General features: G+C 42.3%; 2 protein-coding genes across 2 annotated transcripts in view; both read left to right on the forward strand.

Annotated features, from left to right (window-relative positions):
- LOC119250666 (eukaryotic translation initiation factor 2 subunit 3, X-linked-like) overlaps window positions 1-8,578 on the forward strand; it is a 61,628-nt gene extending 53,050 nt beyond the window's left edge. The window contains exon 12 of the mRNA XM_054697641.1: window positions 8,541-8,578. Within this exon, the coding sequence (XP_054553616.1) occupies window positions 8,541-8,565 (25 nt within the window). The 3' untranslated portion in view covers window positions 8,566-8,578. The remainder of the gene's footprint in view (window positions 1-8,540) is intronic.
- A 46-nt stretch (window positions 8,579-8,624) lies between these two features.
- LOC119250667 (zinc finger X-chromosomal protein-like) overlaps window positions 8,625-16,260 on the forward strand; it is a 60,063-nt gene continuing 52,427 nt past the window's right edge. The window contains 1 exon segment of the mRNA XM_054697639.1: window positions 8,625-8,663. The gene's annotated coding sequence lies outside the window, so the exon portion shown is untranslated.

The raw sequence follows: 16,260 nt of genomic DNA on the forward strand, positions 1-16,260 counted from the left end.
TTGACACCAGATGCTCTTGATGCTGCCGAGATGCCCCAGCACAACACCAGACAAGTGACACTCAAATAGCAGCAGCAGCTGAATGACCTGACAAACGGCCACACTCACAGCTCAGCAAGGCGTCTGCTCTGGATCTTCACCCTCCTGCCAGGCTATAATAGCAGCAAAACTGGGAACAGTCTCTTGGCCGCTTGTAAAGCTTCTGAAATTTTCCTTTCTGAGGTTGGCTGCTGGAGGCCTCTCCATGTCCTTCAGAGGACCACACTAGTCTTCTGGAAGTTCGGCACAGTGGGGGCTAAAGTTGCTGACCCTAGGATTACTGAAGACCCCAAACTGCTGAATGCTTAAAACTGCTGAAAACCTAATCCTCAAATGCTGAATCCCAAACACCAAAAGGAATCCTGGAGGTTCTTTCTGCAGTCCCTTATATTTGTTATCAATCACTCTGCCCCAAAAAGTGATATTTTTTTAGAATTTTCCTATTCTCTATCCATTGTCACCAGAAACCCTTTCTAGGGGGCATCACCTGTAAGTCTTTGTCTTCAATTGAGCTAACAGTCCGGACCCCTGTGGCAAGTGGGGGTTTTCTTACTGTTTCATTAGATGGGATAGTTTTACAAGGAAAATGTTTCTGTAATTTCTTTGCTTTGAGATTATTTTTAATTATGGAATTTCAAAAGAATGTGTGGATTCTTTAGCATTCTCCAAAAGTGGTCATTTAAAAAATTATTTCATTATGAATTCACAAATCTGAACACACATTTGATTCATTCAAACACATTGCAATTTTGATACTCATATTTGGTAAGTAATTTTTTTCCTCATCTTCAGTATGTAGACGCCTTCTCAAATTGAGTTATATCTTAACTGAGTTGTACATTTGTAATATTTAATACTTTTTATTATATTGTAGTACAAGAAATCACCAATTTCTCTGAGGAAATCTGGTTGTTTTTCGTAGGTGTACAGAGAACATATTCAGGAATCAAGGTTATTTTTTCCTACTGGTTATTTTTCTAAACTTCACATACTGATTTTTATCTACAAAGTAGTGCCTGTTTGGGCCTCCCTGGTAACTTAAGGGGTTAAGACACAACCTATGAAGCTATCTGCAGCCACTATAGCATGAGTTCCATCCCCTGCCAGGGAGCTATCCACATGATGCAGCAGACCTCTCCTGAATCATCCGCTGCTCCCCTCAGCAGTATATTTCAGTAGGTCTGCCTGTTCTGTTCCCCACTCTGTCCTTGGTGAATCCTCTCATCCCCCCACACCTTTGGCCTGTACCCCAGTTCTTGTATGCAAAAATAAATCTATGTAAAAAAAAAGTAGTGCCTGTTTGTTGTCCCTTATGATTTATAATCTATAAATTAGATTGTAAAGATTTTCAGGAATTAAACAATGTCTTACTCAACTTGTATATAAAAAAATGCTTGAAATTCATTAATTTGCAGGTATTTTAAACTATTGGCGGGTGGTTTGGACTAAATATGCAGATTAAAATTCATACATGATATTATAGCTATAGCTAATAACAAGATAATTGTTTTTAATAGGGCATGCTTAGTGTGATCACTAATTTTATGCATCAAATTGGTCAAAATTATGAGATGTTTGTGATTTTTTTTCTTTTTACTTATACAATTGCTGGGGTGCAGGCCAGAGGCAGGGCAGGGTGAGACGATTCACCAGAGACATAGTGGGGAACAGAACAGGCAGACAGACTGAAAGTACTGCTGAGGGGAGCAGCGGGCGTGACGGGAGAGGTCTACTGGGCCATGTGTGAGTCTCCCTGGCCACCCGGGAATTGAATCTGCACTGCAGGTGATGAGGACAGCTTGACCATGCTGCGCTCCACCCACTCTGCCACCCGGGAAGCCCCTATTTATTTTTTTTATATTAAATCAACGTCAACTAAGAGTTTTGGTAAAGCAGATTGCCATCTGCAGGGTTATTGGGCCTTCCTCAATCGGTTGAATTCCTGCATAGACTGATTGCAAGGGAATTCTAGAAACATATTTCTTTCAGATTCATGCTTGTGAAGTTGATACCAGAATTTCAGGTTTTCAGGTCTAGTTCCCCAGCTAGGAAATGACTCCATGCTGAAGGGGCAATGCTGAGTCTCAGGCACTAGACCCCCTCAGGCTGGTGTCTAAGGAGGTCACAGCAGGAACATCATGGACTCTCAGGCAAGCAAGTGAAAAAAAGGCAAATTTGTTTATAGAGATAAAAATAAGGAAAAGTTTTATCAAGGAGTAAAGAAACAGAAGCAAAGGAACTCCCAGACCCTGGACCAGGCCAGGAAGGGGCAAGGAAGTCACCTGGAGTCTTGCTTCAGGGCATGTACACCTTTCCTTGGTTATTTTAAAGCCCTGTCTGTCTCTTTGTGCTTAGTTCCTCCTTCAAGTTCTCACTCCCTGTCTTAATGTCTCTATGCCCAGAATTATATCTTGCATCTCAGCCCTTAGAATTTTTTTTTTCATTTTTTAAAAAATTATTATTTATGCATACAAGAGCTGGCGTACAGGCCAAAAGTGTGGGGTGCGGAGGGGGTGAGAGGATTCATCACAGACAGAGTGGGGAACAGAACAGGCAGACTGACTAAAATGCGCTGCTGAGGGGAACAGCAGGAAAGGTCTGCAGCACCATGTGGGTAGCTCCCTGACCTGCTGGAGATCAAACTCATGCTGCAGAGGGTGTGGATTGCTTCACAGTGCTGTGCTTAGCCACTTATGCCACCAGGGAGCATTCTTTTTCTTTATCATCTTTGGGAATGTTTTGTTGCCCCTAGTCTGGGAGTGTTTGGTTAATCCCCTTTGCAATTTGCTGTTTTTTTTTTTTTTGTTTTTGTTTTTTTTTTTTTTATAGAGGCATGTTTTTATTTATTTATTTATTATATTTGTTTGTTTGTTTTGTTTATACATGCACTGGGTACAGTCAGAAGCGCGGGAGGGTGAGAGAATTCACCAGAGCCAGAGCGGGATGCAGAACAGGCAGAAGGACCGAAGCACACTGCTGAGGGGAGCAGCGGGTGGCAGGAGAGGTCTGCGCACCATGTGGGATCCTCCTCTGGGGCCGGGGAGCAGCCGGGGATCGAACCGGCGCCGCAGAGGCTGTGGGCAGCTTCGCAACCCAGCGCTCAACCGCTGCGCCACCGGGGAGGCCCTGCAATTTGCTGTTCTTATCTCTGGAAACTCCCTTATTCCTCCAAGCTTTTCCCTCTTCTATTCTGACCCCAGAAGCTACTTGCTTGCCTATGACTCATTATCAACTTTTCTTTACAGCTCCAATCAGCTGACATGCCCTATAGAATTACAGGTTGCCAAATCTCTACACTTTTGTGAGGTAATTTTGTAAAATCTCGAGTTTTTCTCTTGTTCTTATTCTCATGCTATAGTGTCCCTTGTTTTCCTGACAAGCAACAGATTTACTGAAAAGTGAAGTTCTGCTATAACAAAAAACCTAGCCATGAGGAAACACCTTTGGAATTGGGTTGTGAGTAGAAGATAGAATAGGTTGGAGATATATACTTGGAAAATTACCTTGAAAATTCTGATTTGCTTTTGAAAATTAATAGAATGAAATGGGTAACATACTGTTGAAAACGATAGGTGCTATACAGTGGTAAACAGATTATTTTTAGTGTTTTTGTGAAAATACAATATGTGAGTGATGAACCTGAATATTTAAATGATTTGTGCGGAAAGTATTGAAGGTCTGACCTGGTTTCTTTTTTGGGAAAACATTGCCCTTGTACTGTCTTTCATGCCTTTTTTGTTTCTTTATTAAAATTAGACTTGATATTTTAATATTTATAAACTTGTAACTGATGGGATTTTGGAGTATGGGGTCCTTGGGTTCACTCTGGGAAAGGTTTCACCAGAGATCCCCATTTCAGCAACATGAGCCAGTTTTCCAGTGAGTTTCTCTACGAGACAGAAACAGTAGTTCTATTTAAAGAGCAGGTTTATTAGAAAAGGGATAGGACAGTAAAAGACACTTGTATAGACACCAGCGGCAGGAAGAGGTGCCCCAGAAGGGACAAGTTTGCTGAGAGGCCTGCATAGTTGCAGGTGGACGGCCTTGAGAACAGCTGCTTCTGCTAAGGGAGGTCAGCAAAGAGAAGTCCAGGCATGGTACCTGTCACAGGCGGGCAGGAGGCTGCTGCCCTATAGAGGGAGAGAGTTGGTGAAAGGAAACACCTGCAAAGTCATAGGTGAGCTGAGGGACTGCTGCCTCCAGGTGGGGCCAGCATCATGTTTTACGTCTTTTGGTAGGGAGAGACTCATCTTTCTGAGTGGTTGGTTTGTGCTCTTATAGCAGTCTGATATTTTCTGGGTGTTGCGCCTCCTGATCTGGGCGTTGATGCCTAAGTTTGGCCTAAGTTGGTTTTTGCCTAAGTTTTTGCCTAAGTTTGATGCCTAAGTTGATGCCTAAGTTGGTTTTTCTGTAACTGGGTTAATGGCTCTGCTAATCCTATCTACCCCTACCTCCTTGTGTGAGTCAATTTCTTGACCTTGTATCTCCTTTCCAGTTTTTCAATTCTTACTCTCCAACATAAGCCATATGAAGGAAGGAAGAGAAGTTATGATTTGAGAGTTTTGAAAACAGGTGTGATAGGAAATTATGATTGTTGGCTCTATATTTAGAGAGATTTCTTACGAGTACATTATATGCTGTAGTTTCTGTTATTTATTTATTTTTCACTGATAGGGTGAGCTTGATAGTGCCCTTTTTATTTTTTTTAAGGTTTATTTATTTATGTATACAGAAACCAGGGTACAGACCAGAGGTGTGGAGGGGTGAGAGTTCACCAGAGACAGAATGGGGAAAAGAACAGGAGGAATGACTGAAAAACACTGCTGAGGGGAGCAGCGGGCTAGTCAGGAGAGGTCTGCTGTACCATGTGGGTTACTCCCTGGCCGGGGATCAAACTCGTGCTGCAGTGGCTGCGGATAGCTTCATAGGTTGTGTCTTAACCCCTTGTGCCACCAGGGAGGCCTGGCTCTAGGTTGTTTTGTTGTTGTTTGTTTTTTTTAGTTACTGCTTAGAATCATTTAGAACTATAGGGAATAAAAAATGTGGGTTCCATGTTAATGTTGAGTAAAAACATACTATTTCACTTTTTACTGGTAACTTTTGAGTACACTTTACGTCCATGTTTATCATGGCGTTGGAGGAAAAGAGATTCAAGGTCAAGAACCTGACTCCAACAAGGAAGTAGAGATAGAGGGGATTAGCGTAAGCCATTAACTCAGTTATAGAAACCACGATCTTTAGGCATCAATGCCTAGACCAGGAGGCGCAACACCCAAAATCTACTAGACTGCTATAGGGAATGTTAGGAGCACAAACCATCCTCCAACAAAGATGAGTCCTTTCCTAAAGATGATAAAACCCCTAACTCTACCCCCAGAACAGGGCAGCAATGCCTCTGCCCACCTGTGACTATGCAGGTACTTCTTTTCACCAACTATCTCCCTCTGTAGGGCAGCAGCTTCCTGCCTGCCTGTTACCTGTACCTGTCAGGACTTTTGCTCACTGACCTCCCTCAGCAGAGGCAGCTCTCCTCAGGGCCGTCCACCTGCAACCATACCAGCCTCTCTCAACAAACTTGTCTCTTTGGGGGCATTTATTCCTACCTGCTTGTGTCTATGCAAGTGTCCTTTATTCTTATGTCCATTTTCCTAATAAACCTGCTCTTTAAATATAACACCACTTCTGTCTTGTGGAGAAACTCACCTGGAAAACTGCTGCATGCCCATGGAATGGGAGCTCTGGTGATACATTTCCCAGAGTGAACCCACGGACCCCACACTCTAAACCCATTGACTCCAGGGCCTCCATGGTGGTATAGCGGGTTAAGCGCAGCACTGAAAAGCTGTCCACAACCTCTGCAGTGTGGGTTTTATTCCCAGCTAGCCACAGAGATACCCACATGGCGCAGCAGACCTCTCCTGATTCGCCCACTGCTCCCCTCAGCAGTGTATTTCCGTCCATCTGCTTGTTCTGCTCCCCACTGTGTCTCTGGTGAATGCTCTCACCCTCCCATGCTTTTGACCAGTACCCCAGTTCTTGTATAAAAATAAATAAATCTTTAAAAAATATAAACCCACTGACTCCAAAAACGACATCAGTGGTATGGTGGCAGATATTTAATGTATTGAAAAAACATGTTTGGGTCTTACCAGTGTGGCAGGGGTTATGGCTCAGCACTATCGAGCTATCCATGGCCTGAGTTCCATTCCCGGCCAGGGAGCTACTCACATGCTGCAATAGACCTCTCTGCCTTGCCCGCTGCTCCCCTCAACAGTATATTTCAGTACATTTGCCTGTTCTGTTCCCCACTCTGGTGAATCCTCTTACCCTGCTCACCTTTGGCCTACACCCTAGTTTATCTATGTAAGTAAATAAAGTAAGTCTGTACCATGTGTGTAGCTCCCTGGCCTGGGATTGTACTCTTGCTGCAGTGGCTGTGGATGGCTTCATAGGTTGCATCTTAATCCCTTGCACCACCAGGGAGGCCCTCAAGGAAAAGCATTTAAACCCAGAGTGTATTGATAGTTGCTCTTGTTTACCCATATTGTTAAATTTACATGTTTCTAAATATGTAACAGATATTTTAACAGATTTAAACATATATTAACTAACAAATTTAGAGATTTAGAGATTTAAATACATATGGACAGTAGTACTGATTTTTTGCATCCCTTAATGTGTGCACTGTGCAGACCACTTTAGAAATATTAAATGTATTAAGACTTTTGCTTTCCTCTGCAAACACTAGAACTACTGAGACATAGATATTGGCTGTTTATACAATTATCCAAAGATTATACAGTAAAGTTAGAAAAGGATTTTAAAAGTAAAATGTATAAGAAGCACAGTTAATTAAAGTCCTGTGTGACAGTGAGCAGATTTCTTAGCCTTTTAAGCTTCAATTTCTGTAATTTGGCAATAGGGTTGATAATATTTGTAAATTAATTAGGGCAAAGGTGAAATGACTCATTTAAAAACTATCAGGGCCTCCCCTGGTGGCGCAGCGGTTGAGCACTGGGCTGCAAAGCTGCCCGAAGGCTCTGCAGTGCCAGTTCAATCCCGGGCCACCAGCAAGGGTCCCACGTGGCGCAGCAGACCTCTTCTGCTGCGCCTGCTGCTCCCCTCAGTAGTGTATTCCGTCAGTCTGCCTGCTCCTGGCTCTGGCTCTGGTGAATTCTGTCACCCTCCCACACTTCTGACTGTACCCAGTGCATGTATAAATAAATAAATAAATCTTAAAAAAAAAAAAACTATCAAATTTTAGAATCTAGGGCCTCCCTGGTGGCACAAGGGGTTAAGTCTTAGCAGTATGAAGCTGTCTGTAGCCACTGCAGCACTAATTCCATGCCTGGCCAGGGAGCTGACCCATATGCTGCAGCAGACTTCTCCTGTCTCCCCATCTGTTCTCCTTAACAGTATTTTAGTACATCTGCCTGTTCCGTTCACCACTCTGGTGAATCCTCTCACCTTGCTCACCTTTGGCCTATACCCCAGTTTATCTATGTAAGGCAAGAAAATAAATCTTCAAAAAAAATTTAAAAATGTTGAGGTTGGTTATAAAGACTATTTGATGATACACTTTTTCCTTATTCGCTCATCCTTAAAAAGTTGTAATGAAGTTTTAAATATGTGTATTAGGAGGATGACATTTTCAGAAAAGCTAATATTTCCTTAGTTTCCAAATCTTGAAGGACGAATTTGGGATACACACAAAGAAAAACACTATAAAATTAGTTCTTGTTCACCACTAAAATGTGAGGAATAACCTGCAGGGTATAATTCTTTTTTTTAATATTAATATATTTTACATCATTGTTCAATTTTTAACAATATTTGCTTCCCCTCACCCCCTCAGGTGTAGTCCCCATAGTTTCTTCACAAATGTATCCGTGCACCATCATCTGAGTCCCTGTGTTCCCTCCTCCTCCCCTGCAGTGTGGCTCTGATTTATAATTGTCCGTTTTTGCTTTGTTGTGTTTTGTACTGTTAGTATTTTTTTTTACACTGATGCAATTTCACTGCTAGGGGTCTACCCAAAGGACACAAAAACATTGATTCAAAAGAGCACCTGTACACCTATGTTTATTGCACCACTATTTACAATAGGTAAAAATTGGAAACAACGCAAATGCCCCAAAATAGATGACTGGATCAAGACATGTATACAATGGAGTATTACTCAGCAATCAAAAAATATAAACTCATGCTATTCGCAGCGATGTGGATGGAACTAGAAGGAATTATGGTCAGTGAAATAAGCGAGAAGGAAAGAGAAAAATACTGCATGGTTTCAGTTATGGCAGGAATATAGGGGAACCAAATAATAGTATAATTATTGTATACATATTCAGTCGTTCTCAACTTTAGATTTTAAAGAATTACATGGTTTGGTAGTTGGTCTAGGATAATCCTTTTTCCCCTCTCTTGTTACCCATAAGCCCATTTAGACCCCTTTCATTTTTTTCAGGTTTTTTTGTTTTTTTTTGTTTTTTTTTTTTAAGGAAAGGAGACAATGGGGATTGCTAAATCTTCTCAGAACACTGGAGTGAGAAAACACATTTTTTGCTGGACATCTGTGGGCCTGCAAACAACCCCAAAAAGACCGAAGGGCTGGAACCACAGCGGTGAGGCCATAGGTTTTTAGGGCACGGGAGCCAGGAAAAGAACTGGGGAGACATTTGTCTCTAAGTGGGGTGGTCTGGGGCCCTACTGGTTTTTACCGCCGCCGAGGAGGCTGAGGCGCGTGTGCGGCCTGGGGCGGGGCTGGGCGGGGGAGTTAAGGAGGAAAGAACGTTACAGAGAGCCCACGCAGCGAAACCACGGGGTTCCCCAGTCTTAGCGCCTGAGTGGGTTGGGCACGACACGCCGCGGGACCCGCCGGGCAGAGGAAGGGGTCCATCTACCCTTCCGCATTTTCCTGGGTCTCTCTCCGGGGCGGTGACGTGACGTGCTGACGGCGGGCCTGTGCCGGGGAGCTGGGCCGCTTTTTGTCAGGTTGGAGCTCTGCCCCTCCTCCCTCCCTCCGCCCGCCCTACGAGCCGGAGCCGGCCCAGTGCTCTAGAGAAAGGCGGCCTGCAGCACCCGCCACGATTGGCAACGGCCTGCATCCTGGTCTGGTGAGTTCCGGGCGCCGCCGCGGCCGCAGGGCCTAGCGCGAGTGTGGCGGCCTAGTTGGCAGCCCGCGAGGCGCCCTTCCGCGCTAGGCCAAGCGGTTGTGGCGCTCGGCGCGGAGCAGGCCCAAGGGAGGCCGCAGTAGGCCTGGGGAGGAGTTGAGCTCACAGTGACGGCGGACGCGCGCTCCGTGAGTGGTGGGGGTAGCGACAGTCGTCTGGTGGCCAGGAATACAGCTGTAGGTTTTCGGCTTGGCTCTGTAAGCAGCCTGGCGCAGCGCGGGACTAGGTCTGACAAGGAGACTAAATCTTCCGCCGTGAGGTGAAAACTTAGGCCGGCCAGGCCAATTTTCGCTATGTAAATATTGGCGAGGGGCGGAGGGGGGGCAAGATGGCGGCGGATTTACGCCTGCTTCAGGGGTCGCTTGGGAGGGGGAGCCGCCATGTTGAGCCGGCATTTGGAAGGAAACTAACGCTACAGTAAAGTGGTGGGTACTGGGGGTACCGGGATTTGCCCGGCGGCAGCGGCGGCTTCGTTTTGGGCGCCGGCTCTGCCTCCGACTTTGGCCCAAGTATCTGGTACAGGAAGTACCCCATTGTGGCGTACCCGTGCGGACTTGTGTTGACCCCTCACGGCTGCCATTCTCTCTCCGCCATGATTGATTAGCGGGCTCTAGAGGCTGGGCCGCAGCGCCACCTTTCGGAACTGTCATCTGCTGTTTCGGTTGCATTTCACCTGGGCTGCTGCAGTGCTTCCCGCCACGTGCAGTTGGCTGTTCTGGCACTTAAGCTTACCAAGGCAAATGGAACCCCAATATATTTAATTTTTTTTTTTTTAAGTAAAACTCTGTGTTAGAGTATCCTCGCTTGGGTGGTTTTCTGTTGTCTTAACCGAGTATTGGAATAATTAAGATTGGTTATATCTGGAAAAACATGCTCACCGCACTTATCCTCTCGGTAAAGTATGCATTTGCAAACTCGGAAGCAGAGGACAACAATTTCATGATTTTTCCTTATTTTGGAAAATTTTCTTGAAAATTTGAATGTGAATGATTATCTGTTATAACTTACTATTAAGAAATGTAACGGTTTTCTTGCTGAAATACAGTCAGCTGTGATGTATGATTCCCGGCTTATGTATCCTTGTTGGTCTTTTACGTTTCTATTACTTGAAAAGTGTAACGTATAGCTCAATTCTTTAGACCACTTTAGATTGAGTAATATTTAACTTTGTGATGCCGGAATTGTCAGGCCTAGTCTCCCAGCCGGGATCGAATCCCAGGCTGCAGGGCAGCGCTGAGCCCCAGCCGCTAGACCCCCACGGGTGGGTGTCTCACGAAGCCGCAGCAGGAACTTCGCAGACGCTCAGGCAAGCAAGCGAGAAGAGGCAGTTTGTTTAGAGAAAGAAAAAGTTTATTGAGGAGAAAAAGAGCAGAAATAAAGTGGGACTCCCAGGCCAGGGAAGGGGCAAGGAAGCCAAAGTGGAGTCGTGTCTCAGGGAATATATACCTTTTTTCCCTCATTATTCTAAAGCTCCACCAGTCTCTCTGTGATTGGTTAGTTCTGGCTGTCTCACTTAATTTGCTGCTGAGTGGGGATCTTCACATTCCTTATCTAACAGCTTTCTCTTTCCCCATTTGTTGCATCTTTAAATTTATGGCCCAGTCTTCTGGATGGGCCTCCCTGCATTGAAGTTAAACAGCTGCCCTTCTAATGTGACCATAAATTAAACCACTCTCCATTTCTCCAATCTCTGCCTCCCTTTACCACCTGAAGGAAACCAGGACCAGCATTAACATTGTTGTCCTTGGTCCTGGCATGTTTGTTTTTCCTAATGGAATGGGTTACTTTCCCTTGGTTGTCCTTATCTCTGAAGCCTCCCTAAATTTTTCAGAGGTCCTTCCTGCACTATCCCTAAAACTGCCTAATAATCCTAGCTTGCCCTGTGTCATTTGCAGGTAAACTCAGTTCTCTGAGTGATGCAATATGCTAAGATTGAAATAGCTTTTAAAATGCATACGCTGGCTGTGAGAAGTTCAGTGCTGCGGTTTATAAGAAAAAGATGTCCCTGCGCCACAGGAAAGGCTTCCTGGAGGAGATGGCGTTTGAGGGGAGTCACTTAAAAGAAGGCGGGACTTTTTATATAGGGGTGGAAAGTTGGAAAGCGCCTTGTACGGGTGAACACGCTTTAGAATACAGTAGATATTTAAGGTTTGATTAGAGTAAATCATATGGATAGAGAAGTAGTGCAATTTGTGTTACAAAAGATTGATTGTGAAAGTAGGAGAGTGTCTGAGTTCTTCATATTCATTTAGCTGTTTCAACTGCAGGTTCAACGTGGAAAAAGGTTTATCAGTTTTTTCTGTAGTAAAAAAAGATCAATGAGCTTTCTTAGCAGTTTCCTTTTTTTTTTTAAAGATTTTTTTTATTTATGCATACAGGAGCTGGGGTATAGGCCAGAGGTTGGGGGAGGGGTGAGAGGATTCCCCAGAGACAGAGTGGGGAACAGAACAGGCAGACTGACTGAAACACACTGCTGAGGGGAGCAGCGGGCCAGTCAGGAGACTTCTGCTGCTCCGTGTGGGTAGCTGCCTGGCCAGGGATTGAACTTTTGCTACAGTAGCTTCGAGCAGTGTCATAGGTTGTACCTGGTGCTTCCTTGGGGGCCCCAATAATAACATCTTTAAGGAATACAGGAGTCGCACTCATTACTGGCTCTTTTGTGTTTTCTTTGTAGTTGTATTTCTATGAAAATGATACTCCTTTTTTAATGACACCAAAAAGAAGGAAGGCTTTAAGTGGTGATTCCTGGATATTTAGGATCGATGTGGCATTCTGATTGTCCTATAATTTTCTTTCTTCATCAGTTCATTTTACTTATTTTGCTTACAAGGTTATGTTGAACTAAGAGTGTTGGGAATAGTTTTTCATCAAATAGGTTGTTCATTAAAATTGAATTGTATTTTTCCTGGAAGTTACAATTCATTTATTAACTTGTACGTGTGGGCCTCCCCTGGTGGCCCAGCGGTTGAGCGCTGGGTTGCTAGGCCCACAGCCTCTGCAGCGCCAGTTCAATCCCCGGCCACTGGCGAGGGTCCCACCAAAAAAAAAAAAAAAAAAAAAAAAAAACACCAAAAAGGTATGTGGTCTCTTTTTATGAGTAGATCTTTGAGATTATTGACTTGCAGTAGGTCTTTTGATTTTTCTTCTTGAGTCTCTTTTTATTACTTGGACTTAAAGATTTTCTATAAAAAGGTGCATTTACAAATATACAGGTTTTTCTAACAACTTGAAAACTTTTTTTTTTTTTAAAGATTTGAAGAGGTCTGTAGGCCATATGGATAGCTCTCTGGCTGGCTGGGGATGGAACTCATGCAGCTGAGGCTGCAGATCACTGCACAGTGCTTTTGTTCAACCCCTTGCACCACCAGGGATGCCCCTTGAAAACATTTTAATAATTTTTTAAGTAAATTTTAGTTGAATGTTGTGATTCCTCGCATGAAGACTTGTTTTTTGTATTCATTATAAATATGTTGTGGTTTATGTAAATACTGTTTTTAGTACCTATGAATTGAGGAAGATTTTCTCATTTTTTAATTTATGAATTTGTTTGTTTAGCTGTATTTTTGGTACATAGGTTCAGGACTAACAGAAAATAATATTAATATTAGATCATACTGACCTTGTTTCTTTCTAACATTATGTTCTGTTAGTCCTGAGCCTATGTATCAATAATACAGCTAAAGAAACAAATTCATAAACTTAAAAATAGGAAAATCTTCCTTAATTCATAGGTACAAAAAAGAGTATTTACATAAACCACAACGAATATAACCAAAGTGAAGAAGCATACCTTGTGCAAAAAATGAAAAATGATGTAAGAATTACATAAAATATCTTTAAAAAATAAAAAAGAAAAAAATGTTTTAGCCTTAAGGTTTCTTATCATGTCTTTCTTCTCTAGTAACATAGCTGTTAATTTGACCTTTGTCTCCATATTTTGTGTTAGAACAAAGTAAAACTAGCATGTAAAGTTTAAAGAACTCATTGTAAGTAGTGTGGAAGGAACTCCGGTAAGAGATTTTCTCTTAATTTGTCTTCAATTAAAAAAAAAAAGAACTAAATCTTTTGCTGCTGCTACATTTTCTAAATTTTCTACTACCATGTACTTTATTCATATTCTCTTTCCCTTGTTATACGGAATTAATTTATCTCCATCTTTTTGGTTCTTGAGGGATTACTTTTACTTCTGTACTATCAGGTTTTTTTTTTTTTAATGTCAGGCTTGCTTAACTTGATTTCAGCAGTGAAAGGTACACAGTATCTTTACTTTCATTTAATATCCACTTCATTTCATTTCAAGTTCAGGTTTGGAAGCCAGTAAAAAGGAATGCTAAAATTCACTATGCCAGATAATAACATTGGAGAAGAGGTGGTTAAGAAAAAAATGAGTAATATTTACTTATGATGTAAATAATTAAAAATTAAAATATTAGAGAACTAGATAAATACAAGTTAAAACTATGATACATCTTGGAAAACTCTAATACTTGGGCATTTATTAATTTTTTTTCTTAGGACAGTTGTATGAGGAGGACTAGACTAGAAAAATTGTGTTGTAGTGGCAGTAGCTTGATATACTATAAGATATCTGTGATGAAAGAAAATAGTATGAAATTGCATTTGTTAATCTTTTGGGACCTAAATTCATTTTAATTTCTTTTTAAGATTTATTTTATTTATTCATACAAAAGCTAGAGTGTAGGCCAGAGGTGCCGGGGTGGAATGGAGTGTGTATGTGTGTTTTGAATGGATTCACCAGAGACAGAGTGGGGAACAGAACAAGCAGATCTACTGAAATACGCTGCTTGAGGGGAGCAGCAGGCGAGTCAGGAGGGATCTGCTGGGCCATGCTGGTCACTCCCCTGGCTGGGATCCAACACTCATGCTGCAGTAGCTGTGGATTGCTACACAGTGCTGAGAATTACCCCCTTTTTCCACCAGAGAGGCCCTCTTTTTTTTTGGTTATTAATCGGTTTTCTTAGAAGGCCTTCTTTATGTGAACCATGACTATGACATCATTTTACATTCTTTTTGACTTTAATCTTAACTCTTCTACATCATTTTTTGCTTGTTTCTGAATTCAAGGGATTATCAGAGTTTCTTGTTTGTGTCAGTTACCCAAAGACTAGACCAAATTTTGTCCAAGAAATAATGATTTATTACTTGTGACAAGTAATGTAATCAGGGACTTAGGTCCCCAAAAACTACCTTGCTGAGTAAAAGACTGAACTGGTTTTAAAATGGAAAGCAGAAATAACAAAAACCTTAAAGCTAGTGGTTTGGGGCAGTGCTGGAGCAGAACATATGTGGTATGGTAAGAAAATACCACTAATGAGACAGTGCTAACTCCACAGCCCTCAGGCTAGAAACTAAGCTGTGGGTCCTTCTTGTGTTGGCACTCAAACTGTACGGGTTGGCTGGTTATCAAGATAAGTTTGAATATTGGGGCCAGTTGGTGGCACAGTGGTTAAAGACGCAATGCTATAGGAGTGTGATCCACAGCCAGGGAGCTGAGACAGGGAACTACCCACATGGCACAGCAGACCTCTCCTGTCTGGCCCACTGTTCTCCTCAGCAGAGTATTTCAGTGGATCCACCTGTTCTGTTCCCCACTTTGTCTCTGGTGAAACCTCTCACCAACCTACCCCACACACCTCTGGACTACACCCCAGTTCTTGTATGCGTAGATAAATAAAGCCTAAAAAAGTGAATATTGTTGAACAATGTTGAGTTAGTCAAGCAGCATTGGAGTAAATCAGTCAGGTACTTTAGCTTTTTGAAAGTGAAGCTATCAATAGCTTTAACCATTTGCTTCCTTTTTTCTGAGGCCCTCTTTTAATTACATTGTTCATCTAAAATGTAATTACTTTGTGTGTTTATTGTAATATGTTTCAAGTATCAATCAGATTAATGAACAGAGTGAGTGGGAGGTAGAGTTTGATCATCAAGGAAAAACATTTCTTTATTTATTTTTTAAGATTTATTTATGCATTCAAGAACTGGGGTACAGGCCAGAGGTACAGGGGGTAAGAGGATTCACCAGAGATAGAGTGAGCAACAGAACAGGAACATTGATGAAATACACTGCTGAGGGGAGCAGCAGGCAAGTCTGGAGAGGTCTGCTGCACCATGTGTGTTGCTCCCTGGCCTGGGATTGTACTCTTGCTGCAGGGGCTGTGGATAGCTTCATAGGTTGCATCTTAATCCCTTGCACCACCAGGGAGGCCCTCAAGGAAAAGCATTTAAACCCAGAGTGTATTGATAATTGCTCTTATTTAACATATTGTTAAATTTACATGTTTCTAAATATATATATGTTATATATATTATGTATAACATATTTTAACAGGTTTAAATATATATTAACTAACCAATTTAGAGATTTAGAGATTTAAATACATATGCACAGTAGTACTGCTTTTTGCATTCCTTAATGTGTGTGCTGTGCATACCACTTTTATTTCTGAATTTTGTTAAAGTAGTAGTAGAATACATTCCATATTTTAATAAAACAATCAGAGTCAGAGGGGCCTTCCTTGTGGCACAAGGGATTAAGACACAGTACTGTTAAGCAGTCTGCAGCTACTGCAGCACAAGTTCACTCTCTGGCCAGGGAGGAGACATGATGCAGCGGACCGCTCCTGACTCACCTGCTGTTCCCCTCAGCAGTGTTATTCAGTCAGTCCGCCTGTTCTGTGCCCCTCTCTGTCTCTAGTGAATCCTCTCACCCGCCTATACTTTCGGCTGACGTCTCAGTTCTTATATGCTTAAATAAATCTTTTTTAAAAATATCCATCCTTTTTTTAAAAAAGATTTATTTATGATTACAAGAACTGCGATATATCCACAGGTGAGAGGATTATTGTATTATTATTATTATTATTATTATTATTATTATTATTATTATTATTGGTGAGAAGATTCATCTAAAACAGTGGGGAATAGAACAGGCAGATAGACTGAAGTACAGTGCTGAGAGGAGCAGCGGGCAAGCCAGGAGAGGTCTGCTGCCACCATATAGGCAGCTTTCTGGCTGGGGATTGAATTC

Source organism: Talpa occidentalis, unplaced genomic scaffold, assembly GCF_014898055.3.
Source record: "Talpa occidentalis isolate TD23 unplaced genomic scaffold, MPIMG_talOcc4v2.1 talOcc4.18, whole genome shotgun sequence".
Lineage (NCBI taxonomy): Eukaryota > Metazoa > Chordata > Mammalia > Eulipotyphla > Talpidae > Talpa > Talpa occidentalis.